This window comes from Sprattus sprattus (assembly GCF_963457725.1).
Source record: "Sprattus sprattus genome assembly, chromosome: 2".
NCBI lineage: Eukaryota > Metazoa > Chordata > Actinopteri > Clupeiformes > Clupeidae > Sprattus > Sprattus sprattus.
In genome coordinates, this window is record NC_137921.1 from 24,357,429 (window position 1) to 24,383,397 (window position 25,969).

The following is a 25,969-nucleotide window of genomic DNA, read 5'->3' on the forward strand; positions in this document are numbered from 1 at the left end:
ATTTTACCTCATCACAAAAGCAGCCTTTTCATCAGATCGCTCTTCTCGGCTACCCTGTCAATGATGACATCTGTACAGTGGCGTAACGTGGTTACGACGGGCCCCGGTGCACGGTATTTTGACGGCCCTATAGTTACTTTGGCGTTCGCTATTACGCTAAATAAAGGTGTTTGTAATCGATATGATTGTGACAGGTGTGTACACAAAGAACGAAATCTTGTTTAACTCGTTAGAAATGGTCAGAAAGTAGCCTAGATAGCACTGTTTGCGATAGCCCTGATCTTAAAAATGACAGACGTCCCACATAACGTAATTAACTAATTTATTAAGAGGAACAGCAAACATATATTAACAATATTTACAAGAAGAAGTTTCAATAGGATATTTAAATTGTGTATACAAGAAACGCAGACACGATGAAACTAACTAAATTATTAAACACAGACACACACGTTCTGTTTTCCATCCTCCTGGCCATGGTGCGGTCACGGATGGCCCGACACCTCTCACACTCAAAGGCCTCTTGCTCTTTGAAAGTAGACAGGACAGTGACAAATGTATTAGAAACATGGATAGCGACGCGCTCCGACTCGCGGTAACGTAAACACAGGGTCAAAGTGTGCTAAAGCGTTCTTAAAACACGGATGACAAGCGACACACCTGCTTTACCCACATCTGAAAAACACATAATAAAACGGGTGCTCCACTGCGACTTGTTAAAGGGGGCATGGCAGCCCATCAAATACCCTTGTACAGTACAAGTTGTACTACTCACCTATTTGAATGGCATTCGACGAGCCTTGTGTGCTAGCAGGAGGGTCGTAGCACTAGCAGACTCCACGGACTGGCGAACGTTTGTTGAAAAATAAAAATAATCTAATTTAGGTAGCTTTGCCACCTTCTCCTGCAGCTCTTTTCTCTCTTGCCTTTTCTTACTGCCACTTTTGTGTTTATAAGACATTGTCAACAGACTCGTGTAGCCTTCACAATAGGGTATAGCAGTCTTGCTCCTTTGCTATTGACAGTTAGCAGCCTTAATGTCACTCTGTTACCTTTCTCGCGAGACGAATATTTAAATGATCTGGTCCATTAACAGTGTTAAACTAACAGTGTTACCCAGAAATCCCCATTGCAAATCTGAAATTCTGAATGACAAAATACCAAAGAAAATAACGTATTCGTTTCATTGAATCGTTTTTCTTTATTGTTTCTTCAGTGTATGTAGGTTAATCATGTGCCGTTGTTCTAAATTGCTACTATTTTTTTTGCAAAAATAATACCCACCATGACGAAGATACGTACGGTATTATAGGATTATAAATAGTTGTTGATACACCTAACTTCTTAACTAAAGAGGTTAGCGCTGAAAACTTAAGCTACAGTACCTGAAGGCCAGGGCCCGCAGGCAGATCCGCCTGTTTAACTTGAATTGACGTTAATGTGGCCTGCATTGAAGTTAACGTGGCCTGCTACGTTAGACGCGAGTTTGGCATGAATAAAAAAAATAATAAAAGGCTTCAGGCCACCGGGCAAATGCCCGCCATGCCCTATGCCCAGTCCAGCGGTGGTTGCGGATTCAGGGACCCAATCCGCCAGGTTCGTGTGGACGGCAGGCAGATCCAACAACATTTATTTTCGGATTCAGGCCATACAGGTTCCGTGTGGATGGAAGCCAGATCCCACAACATTTCTTTCCAGATTTAGGCAATCCAGGTTCCGTGTGGACGGGCCCTGAGGGTTTCCAGTAGGCATTAAACACCTGTGTAGGAGTTGCATGGTCAACTTGTCCGAACAACTATGGTCAACTAGTCTACTCAACTACTCTAACCAATCTGCAAATAAAATAACCATAATTAATCTTTCTACAGCCTATGTCACACTTAGTAGGCCTATATGGGACATCTGCCAAAATGTATCTGTATGTTCAAATCAGAGTGTTCTTCATTTTTTTTCTCATTCATGGTCATATCCGTAATCTTTAGGCATTTCAATATTTCTATGACAAAAATTCTTAAGCTATAGGCCGAATTGTGATGTTACGTCTTAACTGCCATAATTTTTACACAATGACATTTTTGGACTATGACAAGGCTGTAAGGCAGAGTGCACACAATTATTTAGCCTACAGATTACATAAACCTAAATAACTGTATATTTCCAAATAATAGTCAGAATAGGCTACTTGACACAGAGAGCAAATCTCACAGACAAATATTGTAGGACACACAGTAGCCAACACACTGGGGGACAGCCGGGTTAGGCTAGAGGCGCAGCTTGAAAAGCCGCCCGGTGACGCTCTGGCATCACAGACACAGCGGCGGTGGATGAGAAGGACGCGTTTTATGAGAAGGCAGGAGCCTTCGCTTTGACAGAAAGACATTGGAGGGGGTTGCACAAGGATCAACCCAACACTGGCAGAACCATGGCTACTGAAACCATATCTGCATGCACTGGATCCAGTCTGCTGCAGCCCATAAGCGAAATTATCGACCTTCCATTAGACCAGGTAGGCTAACGACAAGGAAGACGAAATTTAATTTTTTTAATGAAATTGCTGTTTAGGATATACAGTTGAATTCATAATTTTGCCATGTAAGGCTATCGTTATGCCACACGTAGGGCTGGCTGAAACCAAGTCCATGGTGAACTGTTTTTTCAACAGGCTACAAATGCTTAAACAAAAGATAAATGTAAGGTTTTAGCGCTTTCCCCCCACTGGACACTGTCCGATTTCTCCACTACACACTGTTCAAGATTGTCTTATTCATCATGCTTAATCACTGGCAAACGAGTAACAGTACAAGTAGCAAAAATAGCTTTGGCGGTGCTGATCAGTATTAGAATGCCTGAATATAGGCGGTTCGCATAAGGACATCATGTTCAAGATAGAACTGTTTGACAAACAGCGTAATTTGCAACAAAGCGACAATCCAGCTCTATCATTTCATGTTTTGCTCATAAATGCCATTTCCCATTGTCCTTTCAGAAACTGTGGATATCATCTATGTGTAGCGTAAAACAATTTGTTATTCATACAGGGTGGTAGCCTATACACACGTAACCGAATTGCCCATTTTTGCTATTGTTACGATGGAAACATTGTGCCGATGGACATAAAGTTAAATGTAATCATTCAATCCCATTTTTGGTACGGGGCGTGTATGCTAGTGTGGGCTACACTGTTCTAAAATGCTGGAGCGCAACCGGAACATACCAGGCACACTATACGATTGTGCAATCGACAGGCATGCAGATCACTCTTCATGATGTAATCTCTTCCAGTGTAGCAAAAAGCGTGAATAGCAGGAACATAAACCAAAGGAACCCCTGCCCATTAGAAATACAAGGCTAACACAATTGCAAAAGCAGAACAACAATGTTTTAATGTTTCCGATGAAATAGACAACTGCTTTTGGCGTTCTGGCTATTCGGGTTCATGTAACGATATTGGCTGCGTGTACACATTTGAGTGTCTTTGAAAAGCAAAGAAAACATTCGCTTTCTTTTTCGTTGTGAGATGCTTACCTATTTTCTTTCCTAGAAAAACGCCCCCTCTGAGTAAGTGACGTGGTATTCATGGCAGTCATTTACAAAAAAATAATATAGTAATGAGGCTAAGCTCAATTTTACCACTTTGAACAGCTTCCACGTCTTTAGTCTTCATTGTACTAATGCATAAAACCTTGTAGAGACTCAACAACCTTGACTTTAACTGCCATAAGGAACAACGTGAGGGATGGAGGCGCTCCCTTAAGTAGGGTGAGGGTCACGTCACAGTCCGTCTCAGGAATTGGAAGGCTGCCCATTACTGGCAAGACCCATCGGCCTCCTCCTGATTGCCTCCCAGTCATAAATCTATGGAAATGGGGAATGCTATCAGCGGAGACACCTCACTCCTGAAACCACCATAGTCTTCACTTTAAGTCCGACGTCTTAAGTGGAACAGCCCTGTGTGCATCTTTTGATTGGTGTAAGTCTATGGTTGGTGACGGTCATAGTTCTGTGCCGAATTGATGTTTGGTCAAGATTTCACCTCTTTGCCTCTTGGGGGTGATAAATTAGAGAATTAGGGTTCAGAATGGAAAATGCATTACCAGTTGCAACTACATCCATCCCGTGCAGGTAACTGGTAATTGTTGTGTTGCCCCCAGTCACGGATGTGTCCAAGTGGGGTGTGAGACCAGGACCAGAGATTGCTGCTTCAGTGGGTATTGCTCTGGAGGCACAGAATGCTTCCTTTTATAGCAAGTTAAAGCAAGCTGAATATTTATGTGAGATATGATATTGACCTGTCTTTATTTGAATGAACACCAAGATAACTACCTGATGAAGTCTTTTGTAAAGCATAGCTTGTGTAAAACATTGTGTGTTACACCTGATTTATAGAAACACTGTCTGCATCTCAGTTTTCATTGTAATCTCCTTTGCAAAAATGCATTAGCTGTAATATAATTGTCCCATGACATACATCCCATTAAGTGCCACACGATACCGGCTACAACTGATACACAGTGTTGCTGAGAGTCTCAGACAGGCATGGCAGCCAATGCCTGGATGAATATGACAGGTAGGCTGGACAGAGTGCTGTAACTTGAGCCTGCGGCTTGAGCTTAGTGCTACTGTCTCTGTCTGAGCCACTGGGTTCTAGTTACAGGTCTCATTCCTCAGGTTCTTTCATTCTCTGTCTGTGTAGGAGACAGAGAGAAAGAGAAAAAGGGAAAGTGTACAGAATTGGTGGCTTTTTAATGTTTAGCTGCGGTGAATTAACTTATTCAGTGTTTGCTGACCTGGTTGGCCTTGTTCGGTTCACCAGCTGTCATCTGATGGCAGTGATTTAGAAGGACTGGGCCTTCAATTTCCATCTTCTTGCCATGCTGAACGTTGTGGCAAAGCTGGGTGTCTTTCCACAGCCTTGTCGTTTTAGGGTGACTGTGAATTTGGCCTGGCTGGTTCAATCCAACTAAACGATCTCACCAGAAATCTAGAAGGAAACAGTCATGCTGAAATAAATGACTGAAAAGTAGGCTTTTTCTAAAAGAAAGAGTGAGGTGGAATGTAGGGCATCTCTCAACATAGGGTAGGACAAACAAGACATCTCTGGCAACAGGATTTATAAAGCATACCCAAAATCAAACAACACCTGAGCCTGTTTCATAAGGAGATCCATAGCAGTCTTGTCTACTATATATTCAGGGGGTCACTGGCTCTGAGAAATGGTTTGATATTGACATGGAAAATTCTGCACTGTTGTGTGAACCAGTCATGAGGCCAGTGTGTGTGTGTGTGTGTGTGTGTGACTAACATCACCCATCTCCTGTTACCATCAACATCCAGGCAAACCCTTCTTACCATCCAAAGGGGCCACAATATGGAGTACTGGTCCAGCCTTAAACTTCAAGGAAAATTAGCCAAACTCACCTGTGCAGATCACTCCACATCACATGCCATTTACAATAATGCCACCATCAGTGATGAGATACTCATCTTCTGTGTGAAGGCACGCCTACAGGTTCTCCCCACAAAATACAGTCTCTCCCTCTGGTTTCCATCTATTAATTCTCCCTTATGCATGCTACATGACCCACCACAACATCTGGAGTCAGTAGCCCACATCATGAACAGTTGCCCTTCCTACAAAGGACTGTATACTGCCAGACATGACAGACTGGTGGACCTCATCGCTGCCCAGATCCCCTGTGCTCCTCAGGAACAACTATACAAGCATACCTCTGTCAAGTCCCACTGGTTTAACTCATCCACAAACTGCTTTTCAGGAATTCCCAACACACCATTTGCATATCACAAGAGGAAATAATAGTCAGACTCTTTGAAGTAGCCTGTGCCTTTGACCTGTTCATGGAGGAATCCTATTGTACAAAAAAACTGAAATACCATCCTCTAACATCTGCCATTGAAAGCTGTGGCTACAAATGTGTCCTCATTGTTCTTGTCTTTGGTAGTCTAGGCCATGTGCATAGGCTTGTGGTCAGTGGACTTAACATCAGTGGACTAAGTAAAAGAAGGGCCAGACAGCTAGCTAAGTACTGCTCAATATCAACTGTTATAGGGAGCATGTTCATCTGGAAAAGGAGATGTTTCCTGTACCCTTAATGATGTATTCCCATAACAAGATGTTTGTTGGTCAAATAGTTGTTGGATAATTCATCACATTTGGTTCCTAAAAAAATGATATTAACTTGTAATGTGGAATCAAATAAAGTACATAAAATGTGTGTGTGTGTGTGTGTGTGGAAATGACACCATTCCACTAGGAAAACAAAAATAGTCACTTAAATGTCTATATATAGGACCACATAAAAGGAGAGATATAGTTAAGAAGAGACAAAGACACAGCTGGCTTGGGATCTTAACTCTTCCAATGGTGTTTCTGCTGTGCCTCTTTGAAGTGAAGCCTTGTTGTCAAGTTTTCAGATTAAAGTGTTGGCATTTGTTTAAAGGTAAAAAGGTTGTCTCCAGCCTGACTTATACCACTTCCTAGGGGATACACAAGCAAAGGGCGTGATACTCTGGTCCTTCCAAATATTTAATAATGCTACTCTGCCACGCAGAATGAGTAGTTTTTAGCCCTCGGGGGAGGATACCATTTGTTATCCAAGTTGCCCATCAGGAGGCAAACCAGAAGAGGATCATAATGGGCCCTTGCTTGTGTAGGTAAAATGGGTACCATTCTCATTTGGGAGTACCAGATTAGGTAGGTATCTTACCCAGTGAGCAGGCGCCGGGTGAATGTGGGTGCAATTGTGTATGAATTGTGATATTGACTTCACGAGGGCCACCAAGACACACTGGTGCTGTCCTTGCAACAGCAACAATATGTTGGTAATCTCACCCGATTGGACAGGGATCAACCATTCAACACAAAGGCAGATCAATTAAGTTGATAATCCACAAATCAGTCTCATTAAATATATCAGTCTCATAAAATATATTATACTATCAATTTGGAACTCTGATTAATAATTAAATTAATAACTACAAACAAAGTTACCTTATTAATAGTATGGTTGAAGGTCATTGGAGTTCTGAATAGAAGAGGTTGACAACGTCCATTCTTGTGTAACATTAAATAAACCAGCGTATATAAATCAAAGTATTTATTACACAATGATAAAGAAATAACACACAATATGTAATCTAGCGAAATGTACCTAACTAATTAATTAAAGAAGTATATGTATGTGTAAGGGAGAGGGAGGGAGTGTGTGTGTGAGCGAGCTTGTAAACTCGGTGTTGCGCTTTTAGGAGCGCGCCTGAAAGTATGTGCGTGTGTCCCTTTGTCCTGACTACCGTAGTTCCGCGTGCATGTGTATGCACGTTCGTGAACATACAAGTGTGGTATGTAAGGGACGAGCCTATGCACCGCGAAATTCGAGATTGTGCTTCGCGTGTGTGGCTATATGAAGGCCAATGTATTTGTAATCGTATGTGATTTAAGATGCCATGTTAGAATAAAGAGATGGTTAGTAATGCATGCAAGACTCGTGTGTCTGATAAGCTATCCTAACGATTTCCCTTGGATGGTGTGGCGAAGCCAACTACCAATTAACAATGAAAGTATATAACAGTTATGTTCGGTAAACAAAACAGATACAATACATGAACAATGGCATATGTAAACAGTCCTATGCTAAGCCAGGTTGTGAATAGCTAAATGATAGCTAGCTGCCCAGTCGATGTTTTTACCAGTCCTTTGGAAAAGTGTTGTGCTGGCGTATCCGACGCTGAGGAGGCAGAGAAGAGATGATGCTGTCCGGAGATGGAGAAAGTTGTCCTTACTGTGGTATCGTCGGTATTACACTGCAGTTTAGATCGGAGGATTTGATCGCTCGGAATGTTTGCAGAAACGCGAGGTCTCTTGTGCTTCGTTGTTCCCGTTGCAGAGATAGTAAGCAGGTCTTATTGTTAGCTGCTTTGCTAATCTTACTTGGTCTCAGTTAGCGGGCAGTGTTTGGCTAACGAGAGATTATCTTTGTTGAGAACAAAAGAGTAGGCCTTCACCAGTTGATGGTAGAAGGACGGAGACGCTCCTTGGCCGACGCCAGGAGGTAGAGAGATGTGAGCTGGCCAACGCCAGAGTAGAAAGAGCGCAAAGAGAGATAGAATGTATCATTTCAACGCAGTTTATAGGCAAAAGTACGTCACGATTTTAATACCTTGTTTGCAGCCAATTCTTTCTCTTGCAGATAAGACTTTAGGTGATAAGGGAATTGTGGGTAATGAAGTCTTTTGTAGGACTACCGACATCCCCCCTGTGGTCACTTGATTGCACCGGATGTGTGATCCAGTGAGCACAACTATGCATAGTCCATGTGTGGAAAGAGTTCATTGGTGAGACAGTCAAAGTTGTAACATCAGTACTGGGCATTTGTTGATACTATCTATTCTGGCTTAGCAGGTACAAAGTCATCAAGTTACAAAGACAAAATCAAAATAAACAGTAATGACAATGACATAGCATACAACCAGGCCCGGGGTGGGTAATCGGGAGAATCGGGAGCTTTCCCGATGGGCTGCTTCACTTCTGGGCTGGTCGAGAATTTAATTTTTTGACATTTGTCACGTTCGTTCATCTTCTCTTAAGTAGGCTAAACACATTTCACATTCTGACACCGCAGCCTCTGCATGGGTTATACCATAAGAGGAAGTTCCCCCCTCCCAAATAGAGTTGGTTGGGTCCACAGCCCGTCTTTTCCAAAAAGTTTTCTCATTAGACTGCTGCTGGGCCGGCCCAAACGCAACGATACGAGGCAGGGAGGATGGATGAGAGGAAAAGGCCAGAAGGGGCTGAAAAAGCCAGTTTGAAATAAAGAAAGGCATTGGAGGAGGATGCTGCCAAATGTGCCAAGTTTACCGATTTATTTTCAAGAGGTAAAAACACAAGTGGCAACTGGTAAAGAGACATAGGCCTAATGATAAGCAACGTAAATATTCGGCTAGCATTAGCGTTGGTTAATATCGTTGTAGCGTTGTAAACCTATTCGCAAGCAAAATATTACATTTTATTGAAATATTAGCCTTTTTATATCACCCAATATATGGTAAAATGATTCCTGCTGAAAATGATGAGCACGAAATGTGCAATGAGGAGGCCATGACTACAGGGACAGGTAGAGAGGTTAATCAAATAAACAATATGAATTAAAGTTATTTAATGTAAGAAAGAGCAGTATATGACCGTGCTTGATGAAAGAAAAGAATGCCAGGGGAGATTTTAGATGATGAACCAGATGTCTCATCTGATGTTGCTTTTGAAGTGAATGTCCATAATGTTATTCTCGACACTGTGGCAGGTAGCATGGATAGGAGGTTTTCAGCAAATGCAAAACTTGCCTCAGATTTAGCTTGTCTTGACCCTAAAAACATTCCTGAAATAAAGATGGGCTCCCTAACTCAGCACTCCAGGAAATCAGCAAATGTCTGCTTACGTTTGATTACAGAGCTACTGTTAGCACATTACAAACTGAGCTGTCTAGCCTGGCATACCAGTGGGAGAGACTGAAAAAAGTCCTCTCTTGAAGGTTGTACTGTCAGGGCATGTAGGCTAGTGAGATGGCACAGGAAGGTCAGGAGGATAGTGGCGGACTATATGGAAGAACCAGAGATGGAGCTTGAAAGCAGGACCTGTTCCTCCTGCAAAAACTGTGCCATTTGTGCCCATTTAATACTCTCACTGTACAACCTCCTCACAGATGCTTATCATGTCATTAGGTAAGCATATAAGTTTGGGTTGACTTTGTCCATCACACAGGTTGCATGTGAGAGAAGCTTTCCAAACCCTAACATTTGTGAAGAATAGGCTTCGAAGCTCATTGAGTCAGGAGAACTTGGAGGATTTCATGTTAATGTGCACAGAAAAGGAAATCCTCATGTCTAGAAGCAGTGACACAGTTATAGATAAAGTGGCTGAAACCAGTGCAATGCTTAGGCGGTTACTGATGCTGTAGATGCTGTTGGTGCTATTCCCAATGTAACTGTTTACTGTACTGTGAGTTGAACTGTAAACATTAGATCAATATCCTTGTTGCTGAAGATTGGGATAGGTTTCAAATGTTTTATTTATTTATTGCTACTTTTGTTAATTATCAACCTATCCTTGTGGAATAGCGGAATATTTTTTGTTGACTTCTCAGTTTAAGTGGATTATTATTTAACCTTTACATTATTTGTTGAACCATGGTATTAATAAAAAAAAAACTCAGAATAGTAAGAGCTGAACTGTTGCTTCATTTATCCAATTTCCGCTACCATGGAAAAAGTGGGCCGGTCATGGGCCTGAAATTCCCGGGCTAAAAAGTGGCCCCACTCCGGCCCTGCATACAACAAATAAACCAGTGGGTCATCTACTCGTCAGGGTTAGTGAGAATAGGAAAAGTTAGTGATGTCAACTTGTTAGGCTGAGACGCAGAGATAGTGGCACCTGATACAATGATAAAACCATTTCTTGAGAATCCAAGAGTGTGTTTGTTGAATCACTCAATAGATTGGATGACAATACTGACTAGTAGATGACTAGTGACTGACTAGTCTTGGCAGCCTTTGCTGTTTTTGTCCTTCAGGCATGTTCTGCAGCGGAAGGGTGTCATCTTGATCTCAAAATCTTAAAGCTCAAATGGCTGTATCAAGGTTTTGTGTGGCAGTATGGTACTGTCCTAAACTTGTGTTTGTTGTGGACATGTGCCTGACTAGCTTTGTCTGCGATGTATGAAGCTAGTGTCCTACTGCGGTAGTTTAAATGAAATACCAGTTCAGAATAATGGAAGTTGCTGCTGTTGCTAACAAATCCAAGTTTGGCCTATACAACTACAAGAAAAGTGAGATCCCTGAGCAAGCAGTTGTCTTACTGTCAGAGTAGTGGGCTTGTGTTGCTTGGCTCAACAGACAGTTAGTGATGAACTCTGGAGTTCATGCGCTTGGAGTGTCGTCTGACTCTTGGCTCAGGGCTGTTACGCTCGGGGTAACCATAGTCAGAGGGACAGTCAGAGGCACTATCACTGTCTGTAGCCTTGCGGCCATGGTCTGAGTGTCGGTCAGTGTACCGGCAGTCATCGTCCGTCGAATCTAGGGGCAGGTCATGTTTCTGGGCCATGATTTCGGAATATGGCCTTCTGCTGCTTCTAGGGGATGTATTTCCATTACGACGCTGATGATGGACATGGCGGTTACGCTCAATGTCCCTATGAGGCCGTTTGTCACCCCCCTTTGGTCTGTTGTGAGGGTGAACTTGTGAGGCCGTGAATTTGTGAGACGCTTTAGTATCTGAGCAGGTAGGCTCAGTTGTTTTCCCCTTTTCTTTGGAATTGACAACAGTTTCCCAAGCCATCTGTGTCATCTTCCTGATCTCAATCATTGAGGGGTTACCTTCATGCGTCATGAGGGAAACGTGAGTGCGCACACATGGGTGCAGGTTGCGCAAGAACAGAGACTTGAAGGTGGAACTCTTCTAAGCCTGGTGCATTCTTGCCCTGGAAGTATGCATGTCTCAAACGTTTATAGAAATCCCTAGGGTGTTCTCGACGGGTGTGTTTGACTTGGGAGGCAGCAACCAATGATGTGATCTCGTCAGCAGGAGAAGATTATTCTTCTTTTAAAGCCTGACAGAGCTTGGCGTAATCATTTCTGATACGGGGAGGTTGTGCCTGAATAAACTTGTGGACTGCTTTAGAGCTGGTTTTCCACATGAGTTTAATTTTCTCCCTTTGGTTTGCATTGGGTAGGTCAGTCATGTTAAGGTCTAGCTCCCTAAAGTAATCGTCAATGTGTTGATCACGGTGGTCTGGGTCAAACATTTTAATGTCCTTAGCTATAAGCTCAAGCACTTCTAGACGGGGAGTCTGTAAGGTCTTTTCTGAAGAAGGCGAGACTAATCTAGCATGGGAACGGACATGTCTATCACATTCTAACGCGCTTCTCTCTGGGTGAGAGGCAGATGCTGGACAGCGGTTCTCACTCTCGTGGATGTATGGAGAGGAGGCTGAACAGTCTGGACATGACCTAGTCCTGCCTTCGGAGGGAAGGGCACGGAAGAAAGTGTTATTTAACAGAGGCTGAGAAGAAGGATGGGCAGTATATCTACTGGGGAATAAACTACCTGTTTCTTCTGTATCTGTTAGGGGCAAATGGGAAGTCAGGCTGTTAACTCTGTCTCTCAGTGGAGGTTGAGGAGCTGACTTCATTCCCAAGGACTGATGGTCAGTTGGGAAGTGTTCCCATCTGAATGAAGGAGGGGTAGACCTTTCACCAAGGGAGGATTGTGAATCAGAGTAACCAGACTCACATCGGCTGAACGACTGTGGTGGGGCAGGGTGTTCTGTCCTAACCTTCAGTAGCTCCTCCTTGTGTGAACAGAGTTCTAACTCTGCTGAGTGTAGGTCTCCTAGGTAGCGCATAGCTTTCTTGTTAGCTGTCTGTACCTCTTGGAGGAGACTAGCATTCTGCGCTTCTAATGCTGCATTGCTCTGAAAGGCAAGGCTGGTTTGCCTGTGAAAGTTCAGTAGCAAGCATATTAACAATGGGTCTTTGGATGCAGTCTGCACATCATACCTGTTGTTTAGTAGAGAGTCTATCTCCTTCCTGCATTCACTGAAACTCAAACTGTTAATGAGTTCAGGGTAACCGGGTTTTAGGCTTTGTGCTACGGAAGAGATAAACTGATCTACACAGGGGTTATCCATTGTTATGTTTAGCTAGAGGGGTAAGCTAAAGTAATGTAAAATAGGGTAGGTTATGAAATTACTTAGGCGCTTGGCTATGGTGTTGCAATGGCAGACACCTTGCAGTGTAACTTGGGCAGTACACTAGCCTAACCTAGAAGTATAGTTACCTACGCTATGAGGAGTAGCTTCCTGTGAGTGAGGTGTAGCTACAGCACCATCTAGTGGGTCTAGTGGGCATAAAAGTTTGGGCACACTAACTGTTTGCAGGGCAATTACAGTCAGGGTCAGTCACAGTTACCTAAATTCAAGCTGGAACACGTGGTGGTAACAGCTAGGTACACAAGTGTTTCACAGGGCCGGTAGCTCGCTGTTGCTCTCTCTCAGTCTCTATTCCGATCACTGGCTGGAATGCGTGGCAGTAACAGTCAGGTACAAGCTCTCTTTCACAGGGCCGGTGGCACGCTGTGAATTAATTAAAAATAAGGGAAACAGTTTGATTAAGCACAGTTACAGCTGACAGCTTGACAATGTTGCATTGAATATGTGGTATTCAAATGCTGGACAGAAATTCACAATTCCTACAGAGTAGGTTTAACCTGAATGGCTAGCAGCAATAGCAAGTTCTAAGATTTCCAAGGTTGGAAAAAGTGATAATTCACTATTTAAATATCAAATAGCTTTTAAGCTCAATTTGATATATAAAGCTTTGCACTTATTTGTAAGTACAGCTAGTGCTTAGTCCTATGACAGACTAGTGGCGGTGAGTGTTACGAATTTTAGACTGGTCTAACACTAGAATATCAAATTCTGAATTTGGCCTGAAATTAAGCGGCCATTAATATTACACGAATAATGAATGATTGCCAACAGTACTATCCTCACGCAGGGGCGCCATATTATGTAGGTAAAATGGGTACCATTCTCATTTGGGAGTACCAGATTAGGTAGGTATCTTACCCAGTGAGCAGGCGCCGGGTGAATGTGGGTGCAATTGTGTATGAATTGTGATATTGACTTCACGAGGGCCACCAAGACACACTGGTGCTGTCCTTGCAACAGCAACAATATGTTGGTAATCTCACCCGATTGGACAGGGATCAACCATTCAACACAAAGGCAGATCAATTAAGTTGATAATCCACAAATCAGTCTCATTAAATATATCAGTCTCATAAAATATATTATACTATCAATTTGGAACTCTGATTAATAATTAAATTAATAACTACAAACAAAGTTACCTTATTAATAGTATGGTTGAAGGTCATTGGAGTTCTGAATAGAAGAGGTTGACAACGTCCATTCTTGTGTAACATTAAATAAACCAGCGTATATAAATCAAAGTATTTATTACACAATGATAAAGAAATAACACACAATATGTAATCTAGCTAAATGTACCTAACTAATTAATTAAAGAAGTATATGTATGTGTAAGGGAGAGGGAGGGAGTGTGTGTGTGAGCGAGCTTGTAAACTCGGTGTTGCGCTTTTAGGAGCGCGCCTGAAAGTATGTGCGTGTGTCCCTTTGTCCTGACTACCGTAGTTCCGCGTGCATGTGTATGCACGTTCGTGAACATACAAGTGTGGTATGTAAGGGACGAGCCTATGCACCGCGAAATTCGAGATTGTGCTTCGCGTGTGTGGCTATATGAAGGCCAATGTATTTGTAATCGTATGTGATTTAAGATGCCATGTTAGAATAAAGAGATGGTTAGTAATGCATGCAAGACTCGTGTGTCTGATAAGCTATCCTAACGATTTCCCTTGGATGGTGTGGCGAAGCCAACTACCAATTAACAATGAAAGTGTATAACAGTTATGTTCGGTAAACAAAACAGATACAATACATGAACAATGGCATATGTAAACAGTCCTATGCTAAGCCAGGTTGTGAATAGCTAAATGATAGCTAGCTGCCCAGTCGATGTTTTTACCAGTCCTTTGGAAAAGTGTTGTGCTGGCGTATCCGACGCTGAGGAGGCAGAGAAGAGATGATGCTGTCCGGAGATGGAGAAAGTTGTCCTTACTGTGATATCGTCGGTATTACACTGCAGTTTAGATCGGAGGATTTGATCGCTCGGAATGTTTGCAGAAACGCGAGGTCTCTTGTGCTTCGTTGTTCCCGTTGCAGAGATAGTTAGCAGGTCTTATTGTTAGCTGCTTTGCTAATCTTACTTGGTCTCAGTTAGCGGGCAGTGTTTGGCTAACGAGAGATTATCTTTGTTGAGAACAAAAGAGTAGGCCTTCACCAGTTGATGGTAGAAGGACGGAGACGATCCTTGGCCGACGCCAGGAGGTAGAGAGATGTGAGCTGGCCAACGCCAGAGTAGAAAGAGCGCAAAGAGAGATAGAATATATCATTTCAACGCAGTTTATAGGCAAAAGTACGTCACGATTTTAACACCTTGTTTGCAGCCAATGCTTTCTCTTGCAGATAAGACTTTAGGTGATAAGGGAATTGTGGGTAATGAAGTCTTTTGTAGGACTACCGACACTTGTCTGTGTAGGTGCAACGCTGCAGGAGTAGAGCTGGACCCAAGTGCACGACATGAAGCAAGTGAATATAACAAAAGGACAATTTTTATAACAAAAAGCAAACACACAGGTACTAACAGAAAAAGCAGGATAAGGATGTAATTAGTTAAATACAACAAGGGGCAGGTGAAGTCAAAGCAGACAATAACCAGGCTAATAAACGAGATAAACTGAATCTGGTGAGGGGTCGTGAGAGTGACTCAAGGAACAGAAGCACATGGCAATGTACACAAAACAGCACATGGGTAAGTAAGTAACTCTAAGTAAACAAAATCACATGGCAGCCAAGGAAGTACACTAACACCAAAAACCATGAAACTATATCCAAGTTTACACGGAGCCTAGATTCACTGAATCGGGTTCATTTTTCACACAAATCAAATCTTTTAATTGCGTAAGGACCAGAGGTTCTGCTAGAGAAAAATGTTGCCGGTCAAAATGACCGGCAGAGTTTTCATTTGCCGGACATTTTAATGATAAGCCGGCCAAATATCTATTTCGGCTTCTAAATTAGCCTATTGAAGAAAACTGACGGCATGTGTAGCTTAAATAATAACATAATCGGGTAGTTTAGAATGCAACATGTTTATTTGCCTAATTATACAATGGAAAAAAACATTAATGTCTGATGCGCGTCAATAAGTGGCCTTTAATCGCAACCTGCTGTGGCGTTAAATTGAGCGCAGCAACATGGTCATTGCTCTGACTATGTTCAATGAGAGCAGAGATTCTAAAATGATTAAACCCTCTTGTGAATCTGTTGCGTCGTCCTGCCTTTTCGCAGTGCTAACAGAATTATTTACTGTGACTATCAATTACCTCGGAACTTGTCACTCCATAACGACATAAACGCCCGACATTTCGGCTTTTTCTCTGGTGAAGCTGTTCGAACATCTAGGGCTTCAGGTATTTAGTGTTTGGAAAGTTCACTTTCTACATAAACTAGTCCAGTTCATAGTTCATAATTCAAAATTTTGAACTAAGTTCACTGCTCCAAAAAAATAACTTGTTCAGTTCGTTTTTTCAATATGCTCTGAGCTATAATTTTTCAAAACCTCTATCTGTCTGCAATACCGCTCTCGGCTCCTACGCAACTTCGGCGCGCTCACGCACGGGCATAGACAGTATAATGAAATGTGTTCAGACGCAACACTGCAGGTATTACAGGTTCATCCTCGTCAGACGGTTTACCCTCATCAGTTGCGTTTGGCCTATGAAAAAAGCTTTTAAGGCTAGTCTGCTTGGCCATGTTTGATCCTTCTCACTCAGTTCGCTCCTTTGTACCCGACGGTTTGCGCTTTATTTAAAATGCAGCCTATGCGTGTTGTTTAATAACTTTCTAACGGCAGATTAGCCTGTTTCTTTAAAACATAATAAGGGCAGTGCACAATTGCTTTATAGGCCTTAATATTAGGATTGTTGTCAAATTCAGATTGTGTTTGCGAGACGGGATTTTTAAGAAATTCCAATCAGACAATTTGACCGGTGAGCTCTAATATTTTCGGACTCTTCAATTTTTTTCCGGACAAAGGCCGGCAATTACCGGACAACGGAAACGCTGGTAAGGACGGAGCCTGGTAACGAGAGATTTGCGTAGACACGAACCCATCCGATTGAGAACAGCCAGTAGACAAGCTACAATTAGCAACGTTTAGCCTAACCGCATTGCCTTCATCCCATTTCCCATGAGGCTTTGCTCCGACCATTCTACATTAATTTATGAACAAAAAAGCTAATTAAATCGCTGGCCAATTTATATTTGTGGTCATGAAAGTTATGTAACGTCTGAATAAAAAGAATAAGATAAAGATAGGAGGCTAACACAAATCAGTAGGCTGGATTATTGAGAGAGAGTTCGAGACACACCATGAGTGAGATGTAGAGAGACAACAAATGTATTACATATTGGTTGGAGATCGCGATGTGATCAGGTGGAACAATGACGTCATCAGGTTGCGTGAATCCGTGCACACGAACACCAGCCCCCGTACCGATTCAAATCTACTCACTTTCTACCCCAGATTCGAATCGTTGCAGATACCGGGTGCGGATAGAGAGTGTTCATCTGAATGATAGGGTGCTATCTGTATTATTTTCAGCTCGGACGCAGACAAACTTGACTCCGTGTAAACCAGGCTTAAGTAAACCAAAACTCTTAACCAAGACAGAAGGATTGCTGCAGTACTGGTAGGATATACATTCCTGCATGGACAGTTTTCCATTTGATTGTTTTGTTTTCTGACCTTGGACCTTTTTTATTTATCACCATCACGATCATCAAGCCTGTGGAAGTCATACTGCTGGCATGGTGATGTATCCAGAGTAACAGTTAGTAAAAGACAAGCCAGTATTGTAGAAATTGAGGGTCAGATGAGCAAAATGTACCTTGCAACCTAGATTACTATATGACTACAGACATGTCCATATTTATCTTGAACTGATGCATTCGCTAACATATGACCCGTTGCTTGTCTGTGTAAGACTAATGACTTATTTGACCCATAAGCTGTGTGTTCATCAGTTTAATTTGTCTGTGAATGTTTGCCCTGACCTGTCTGTGAAACAGATGCGTTTCTACAGTTACTGCGCTGACTGTGCTGACCTGGAATCTGTTCAGTGCTCACTGAGCATTCTTTTGTGTCATTGCTACATTAAGTGTCTGCTCATGCTCAGCTCATTATTGCCTAGTTTGTTTTGGTCATAAGAACAGATTGGTGGGCAAAGAAGACCGGGGATAGAGATCAAAAGCCAGAATGTTGGGAGATTATCCCTCTACCCACTATAGAAACACCATGACTGACACTAATTACAACACTATCTCAGTTAAAAGTGTTGCTATGCATTCTGCTTCATTTTTGGTTTCTTTCTTTAACATAATAGCTGAAAATAGCTGAAAACCTACATGTTTCATTTTTCGATAATGGTCAGAACAAGAATAATCAGTCACCTCAGTTTATGTGGTCATATCTAAACATTGAAAAAAGAGATTAAAAGCAGGTTAATATTATTGTAATAATACCTAAAGAATTGCTTAATCTAAATTCTTCCGAATCCAATCTTAAAGATTAAAGTAACAGTGAGAAATGTTGCAGCGGTTTTGCTGTGATCTGCTGTGCTAGCCCGCCTGTGCTGCCTATGGCGTGCTGGAAGCAGATGGGTCCTGCTGCTGGAATAGAAAGAGCCACAGGGGGACGGGGAGGGTAGGGGAAGGGCTGCCGGTGCCCTGCCAGTCCCAGCGCAGTAGGAGTAATCACTTACTGTGTTGCTCCCAAGGGTGGACCTGCAGACAGTGATTACAACAAGCTCAAGTCTGTGTGTCGGGTATGAGCGATGTGGTTTTATTTACTTGACAGGTAAAACAAAAATTAGTTCTCCCAGTTTTCATTGTAAATGACCAGTTTCACGACCAGTTTTCAGTCCAACGCTCTAAACAATCCTGCCATTTCAGTTTACCAGTTCTAATTACAGTTTCTAATGAATGTTTTTCTTTCTCTCATTACCATGAAGGCTATACCGAGTTCATTGTGGAGAGTTAATTTTGCTAGTTCATTCCTTGTTGTTGTGAAGTAATGTGGAACAGCTGCCGTTTTGCTGGCCGGAGTCTTTCGCGAGAAGATGCAAATTATTTTAACTGGCCCCCTGTGGGGTTTGTTTCCCCTGTTGTATAGAGAGTATACCCCGAAGAGAGGGATTGACCCAATGTGTGCCTTTTTCATTACAGCCTGCACTATATATAGAGGACTTCTAGATCAGTGCTGGTGATAAAGAGAAGGGAGCTTTCCCTTCTCTTTTGCATCTGCTGTGAAAACCTCAGATGCACTCAGATCAGGTTCGGTTTGCAAACATTTAAATAGGGGCCTGGAAGGTCTGTGTAATCCATACAAATCCACTGATTAGCCTCACAGAACACCCCCATTGCCCCCATTGATTGGTCCATTGTTCTAATTTAAAAGAGAAAATCGAATGCACCTATCCACCTGTGCAACTACCCAAACCTCATTTAGTTGATTGGTGTTTTATTTGTTGAGACGTTTTTCAGTGTTTGTAATTAGAGACAACAAAAAGATAGGAGGAAGGAGGCTGCCTCTTTATAAAATGAAACTGTGGCATATTTCACAGAGCAACATTTTTCAGTATTGGACTGTGCTGATTATAATCTAGTGTATTAAGATCATGGCAGAGTTTTAGCCTCAATGGTTTATGATCAGGCTAAATGCTCTAAAGTCCCTTTAGGCCCTAAAGTTGGAGAGATGAAATGGTTTTAAACCTTCTTGGATAGAAATTACTGAGAAGTATTTCCAACTGATTTCATGATAATAAACACTAAATCAATTCACCCACCCTCAGATTTAGACTTTTAGGGACTGAAACATCATATAATCCCACTGAAATTGTATGCTCATGGATACAGAATCAGTCTTGGTTTACTCCTCTGCAGAACCTCTAGACAGTTCTGCAGTGGTGTGGCTTTGTGAGTGCAAGGCACAAGCTCAGTCTCTGTTTGTCCCCTCTCACTCTCTCTCCCAGGATAAATAATTAAGTGTGTAATGTATTGCTGGTAGAGAGCACTTAGTGTCTGCGAGCAATTTAATCATCCCCTGAGATGGCCACTCCATAAGTCTGCTTATACGTCAAACAAGTCCTCCCAACGCTACCAGATGTTTCATTTGGACCTCAAGATTTATTGGCTGAGAGCATTTTCACTGAGCTCCATATTATAGATGAAAAGTGAATGTGCAGGCAAGCTCAATGTGTTGGTAGTCATTAGGTTCTGGAACTTACATGGGTAGAAATATCCCCAAATTGTTCCAATGCAACAACAACAAACTTAAAATGGAGTTATTGGCTTGAAGGCTGAAAAGATATCTGTGTGAGTCTCTTTTGATTGTCCGACTGGACTACCACTGATAGGTGAAAATTCACCCTAGTTACCTCAGGACTCCGGAGCTGCATGAAAGTATATTTATTAGACAAACAAACACATACAATTGCAATCAGGCTCCCCTCCCAGCAAACGGCTGAAAGTGAAGGCCATGATAAACCCTTCGCACAAGGTTTATATAGACAGAAGTTTAGCTCTCAGCAGGGATAACCACGTGGTGGATTTCTCACGTCCGAGGCTCCCTGTCTTGCAAGGATGGCAGTTTTTCACAAGGTCGGAAGAAGCACAGTTCCCTTCTTATCTCCTCTGGTCTAAACATGCTCGTGTTCATAATGCAGACTTAGTGGCACCTAATATTCTAGTTACACACACAAAGAGAAAAGCCATGCTCCTGCTTTCATAAGCACATGATTCATACAAGGAATATATTAATACAAGGCACTTGATTATTACATTCTTAAGTCATTAACAGTGTTTGGAAATAATCTCTATCAACCACCCTTCCTTGACCTGCAGTTGCCACATGGTGGATAGATGTGATTGATTCTTCCAAGCTGTTACAGAAGGTTCATCTATTGTGTATGGTCACTGGTTTTAATACCCGAGAACACCAGCACTCAAAATTGTATGCATTCAAGCCACTTCCTTTGCTGTTCAAATCAGCAGACATGTAAGTGGGAGGACTCCTACAGTGGAGAGCCGTAATGGCTGAATTGACAGCCATGCACAATGGGTGCCATATAGGCAGGAAGTGCCACTACCATACAGTCCCTGGAGGATCAGAGCCAGCCGTGAACCCGGTGACTCTGCAGTGCAACTGATAGATTCCGCTTGTCCCCGAAGCCAAGAGAAGTTCTTGTGCCAGCAGAGTGTCTTACAGAGAACAGGAGCCCCATAAATTGAAGGGCCTTTTCCTGTCTTTCTTCTTTTCCCATCTGCGCTGTCAAAAGAGTGATACAATTCCAAACTTTTTTCAGTTGATGGTTCGCTTTATGTTTTCTCCAGTAGTACGTTGCTTATGAAGCCTATAGCTATTGTTCCCAGCATGGAAGATGGAGTGCTGGAGCAATATTTTGAAACAAAAACAAAAATCCCCAGTCCCTGAGTCAATAAAGCATTACAGAAGAGATGGAGAGCAGATCAACTATCAACTTTCAACTTTTACCTTTTAGAGGTAACCTCATAACTCAAAAACCTACAAAAAAAGACTTTTCTTGGGAGGGGATGGTTAAAGACTATATTAGTACTACTACCAGACTACATGGTATCCCATATTTTGCTTGTGTAGTTCAGGATAACATGCAAAAAATGTGCTGTGGAAATCTCATTGACAGTCAGTTTGACAGATTTACAGTAGAGTGTACAGTAGGATCAGTTCTACAGTATGCTGCTATACAAGGTCCTTGTCTCTGGTGTCTTGATGAATGACAGTGAAACAACACAAGTGGATGCTGGAGGAGATAGACAGACAAGGCCTACCAAAAGAAAGGTAATTTATTCGGGAGAAGGTGTTTGGGCTGACGGGGGGACTAATGGGTGGGCTGAACTCGCCCCCTTCAATCCTCTCTGAAAGCCTGGCTGCTGTTTAACATGACGGACAGTCTCTTAGCAACAAGGCTACTCAAGCATTGCCTCTGATACAGAGGCCAAAATGCTTTAACAACTTCCTCTCATAATGAAGTATGTGTGTGTGTGTGTGTGTGTGTGTGTGTGTGTGTGTGTGTGTTTGTGTGTGTGTGTGTATATATCACTGGCCCTATCGATTTGACCTCAAAGCAGTATGTGTTTTTGTGTTTTTAAATGATCTGGAATTACATACAGTAAACAGCCCTCATTTCAAGATTTGCTTTTTTAGTTAAGGGACTTTTGGGTGGTAATCATCTGTAGCTCTATATTATTATTATTTGAAACATAATGTCCAGTATTAATACTGTCGGTGTGTCTTTCCACAATGGGGAAATGAACATCAAATTCCACACTTAAACCCTATATGTGTATTATTTGTTTGTGGACATCTATATTTAAGACTCACCGTCAGTCTGTGCTCCTTTACAAACTACCTAGTGTCTTGCCCACCAGCTGTTTTATGTTCCACCTATGCCAGCTACCTGCGGTGCCCCTGACTGCATTTCAGCTCAAACTGCCTTCTTCCTTCAGACATTTTTAGTTCACCATGCATACTGTACATAACCTCACCACACACACACACACTCACACACATACCTCTCTACTTCCCCTTGCTCTGCTCCAGAAAATAAACTCCCGCTTGTTCACTCAGGCGGAAAATCACATCTATCTGTCGCCCATCACGGTCTGAGATGTAGTTACCCACCGTATTTTGGGCACAGGCAGCTGGCGTTTGCGGTTGGCGTCCATCCAGCCTGGTGTCTGGTCATGGCAGCAGCAGACGCAGCGCGTGACGGCACTGTGGAGAGATCAGAGCTCAGGTTCGCCAAAAGACTGTAGTCACAGCAGGCTTGAGGACGACACACAAAACTGCCAAGGGAAACATGGACGGGTTATGAATTAAAGAAGAGCGTTATGGGTAGAGGTAGGGAAAGGGTGTGTATTTACGTACGTGCGTGTGTGTGTGTATGTGTGAGAGAGGTTATTTAAGTAGGTTTGCTACAGCCTTCACTGTTCTACTAACATATGGCTGTCAGCAGCCTGCACAAAGGCCAGGCCAGGGCTAGGTATTTAGTCATGACTTGGAAAACCCAGAAGCTGGGGGTTAGCCAAATTGTCACCTCACCAAATCCTGCTAAACTGCAGCTCCTGACCCAGAGACTTGGCCCAGGCTCCTGCACAGAGCTTCACAAGCACTTCGGACAAACGCTAAGGGGTACTGAGGCATCGCCAGTGAAATCCCATACATTGGGGAAAATATTGATTTCATGTGCATTAATTTAATGCTCTCATTCTGGTTGTCTGTCACTCTTTCTCTCCCTCTATCAAGTCTATATTCTCCACCCTTTTCCTTAACCATTTTCATGGTCTTACGTTATGCACTAGCCTATGGTTCCTATATGATTTTAGCCATCATGGATGTGTACCAGTCCATATGATACGCCTGATGCTCATTCTGACTAAAAGTATGCATCACAGTATGTATTTCTTGTCTGCTATGTGCAGCAGGAGCACACTTCGTTTCCTTATCATTGCAGCAGTATCTTAAAGCAGGTCCAGCCATGGGCTTACATTCTGCGCTTGTCATAACCATTAAGATATCTTAATACGTCCCAGGAGTTGTCCTGTCTGACATGACGTAGTCTCAGCTCTATACTCACTGTGGTGAAGGTCCCATCCCAGCAGTCAGTCTTCCCTCCTGTTGGCAATCAGAGGCTGGCTTCCTGCAGTCTAATGAAGGTATAGCCTACATATCATCTGGGATGAGATTATATTCATGTGTCAGTGACTGACCTACAGTTTTAATCACATTACTGAAGGACAGAAATAAATCTTCATGGTAAGAAGTCAAAAGTCTGGTCCCATTTTAAGGCGTTACCATTTTTACAAGCAGCCTTCAGTAGCTCTATGTCACCCAACACAGCTAGATAGGGAAGCATCAGGGAAGCATCAAAAGGCAGCTTGTCCCCTTCTAGCAAATAATTTAGTAGCCACAAGAGGCTACTAATAATAAATGATAGGATAATAATAAATGCTATTACGTAGTTTAGTTTAACTATTCCAATTCTGAATGTGTTTTCAGACTCTAAACAATAACCTTTTTTCAAAATGAAATGACTGTTGGTATATAATGTGATACAGTCTCTCATAAAATCCCACTATTTGTAAACCATAACCACTGTGTGTATTTTGTAAGTTCTTCCTAACACCCCCACTAAGCATTGCTGCAAAAATGTCATTGTGCAAAGAGATTCACTTTTTTGTATTCCTAATCATGTTACCACTGTGAAAAGGATACATTTACTGGGATCTGGAGCTGAAATGAGATTGCTGAGGAGATGAAGAGGAGTTGTGTTAGAATGGTGGACCCCCCTCAAAAGCACCTACTGCAGATGATGTGCATTGTGTGTGTGTGTGTGTGTGTGTGTGTGTGTGTGTGTATATATATGTGCCCAGCAGTCAAGCCTGGATGTCTTTCATTCCTCCGACTGGAGCCTCATCAGGAGGTCCATCACACTGTGTCCATCATTTCGCTTACTTGGCTGTCAATAGATTCTAACATATTCCAGTCAGACATGTGCAGGAATCCTTGAGGGATAATCGAAATGGCGTGTGTAGGAATCATTAGGCAACATTAAAGCACCAACATATCATGGTAACATCATTTCTCCTTTTTGGGGGGGTCTTTTCTGCAATTTTCTTGTTGTGTTCTTGTCTTTTCTGTAGCAGTGAATTGCTGGATGAACACTGAATGATCAGAATACTGTGTCCAAGAATGAGTTGTTTCTGTGCTTCCTTACACTGGCCAGCATTTGATGAACCCAGTAAAGCCTTGTGATATGCTGCTCTAGTTTAAGGCACAGTGGAATGACAGCAGATGGACCGGTTACATAAAAAGCACCTGAAGATTCAATCCTTGTGTGATGAACATGTCTGAGGCTCTCTCTCTCTCTCTCTCTCTCTCTCTCTCTCGCTTTCTCTGTCCATCTTTAAATATCTATCTAATGTTTATTCTCTCTCTCTATCTCTCACTCCATCTCCTTCTCACTCTAGCTGCAAAAGAACTTTAATCTCCTGAACAACATTAGTGTTGAACTGGGCCTGAGAAAGTGAAAATGACTGACGGTAAATTAACTATGCACAGGAACACATTGCGGCCAGTTTGGCCTGTTTGTCGTTTCTGGTTGTATTGATTTGATCTGGCGTAACTTGACATAGTGGTTTGGGTCAGGATGGAGCAGCAATGAGCCGCAGCCCTGTGTTTCCTCAGGCATGCTTAAGGCCCTCCATGCAGCAGTTGTGCTGGCCAGCTCTCCACCCTCTAAGCCCCACCCAGCATCTCCCCCTCCTGTCTAAAATTACAGTGGGGAAATGCTTGGCTTTAGGGGGTGGGGAGCAGACGGATGAAGTGCATGTACCCTTCCCAGAAGTCTTTAGGTTAATGGGAAAGAAAGACCAAACGTACCCGTCTCTTACCGATGATGTTACCTGATCGGCCCTCGATAAGTAAAGCCAGGCTGGTGTTCACCACAAAGTTGTGTATGTACTGTGTAGGGTATATGAGGTCACAAAGATGCATTTTATACTCATCATGCTGGGGCCATTTTAGCTACAGTGTAATCTGTGCAAGCAGGTTAGGAAAGACCATAGCCATTGTTGAGAATGGAAGTCTACAAAGTGCTTTCAGGTAAAATAAACAGTGCCGGTTGATTTGCACTGCAGCGTGTTGTAAGTCTGTGTTAAATTAAAATTAGTGTGAGTAAAAGAGGCGGCAGACAGGCCTTGGCTTTTTAAAACTGTAGCACTTTACGTCTTGTCTGTTTGTTTCCATCCTAACCTCCCTGGGGTTCGGCAGAGTGACACATTGCATGCAGGAGAGTGAGAAAGGGCGCGAGAGAGTGAGAGCGAGAGAGAGGGGGAAAGCACTCCCTACCCAGCTCTTTGATAGAAAGACTTTTTTAAAGAGCTCCACTCTACTCTTGTAAGGAGTAAGGGTCTTCTCCAAACATTGAAAAACAAAGAATTCTATGAGCTGAAAACATGAGAGGTCTCCTTAGAATTGATGGAGTTTCATTTGTTTAGATTCCTTAAATAGACATTTCTGCCATAAAATATGTTAAATTCCTCATGTCTTTGGTTGGGGACTTCCCACAGTGGTCAAACATCTCATTGTCACATGCAAGTACTCATACCCAACAACCTAGCCTAAGTATTATACCAACAGGGTGCACTATGACCATCGTGCCAAT

General features: G+C 42.5%; 1 protein-coding gene across 1 annotated transcript in view; it reads left to right on the plus strand.

The window, feature by feature from the left end:
• Nucleotides 1-2,377: 2,377 nt before the first annotated feature.
• Nucleotides 2,378-25,969, plus strand: part of LOC308382994 (lysophospholipid acyltransferase 2-like) — a 52,725-nt gene continuing 29,133 nt past the window's right edge. The window contains exon 1 of the mRNA XM_080860554.1: nt 2,378-2,506. Within this exon, the coding sequence (XP_080716680.1) occupies nt 2,423-2,506 (84 nt within the window). The 5' untranslated portion in view covers nt 2,378-2,422. The remainder of the gene's footprint in view (nt 2,507-25,969) is intronic.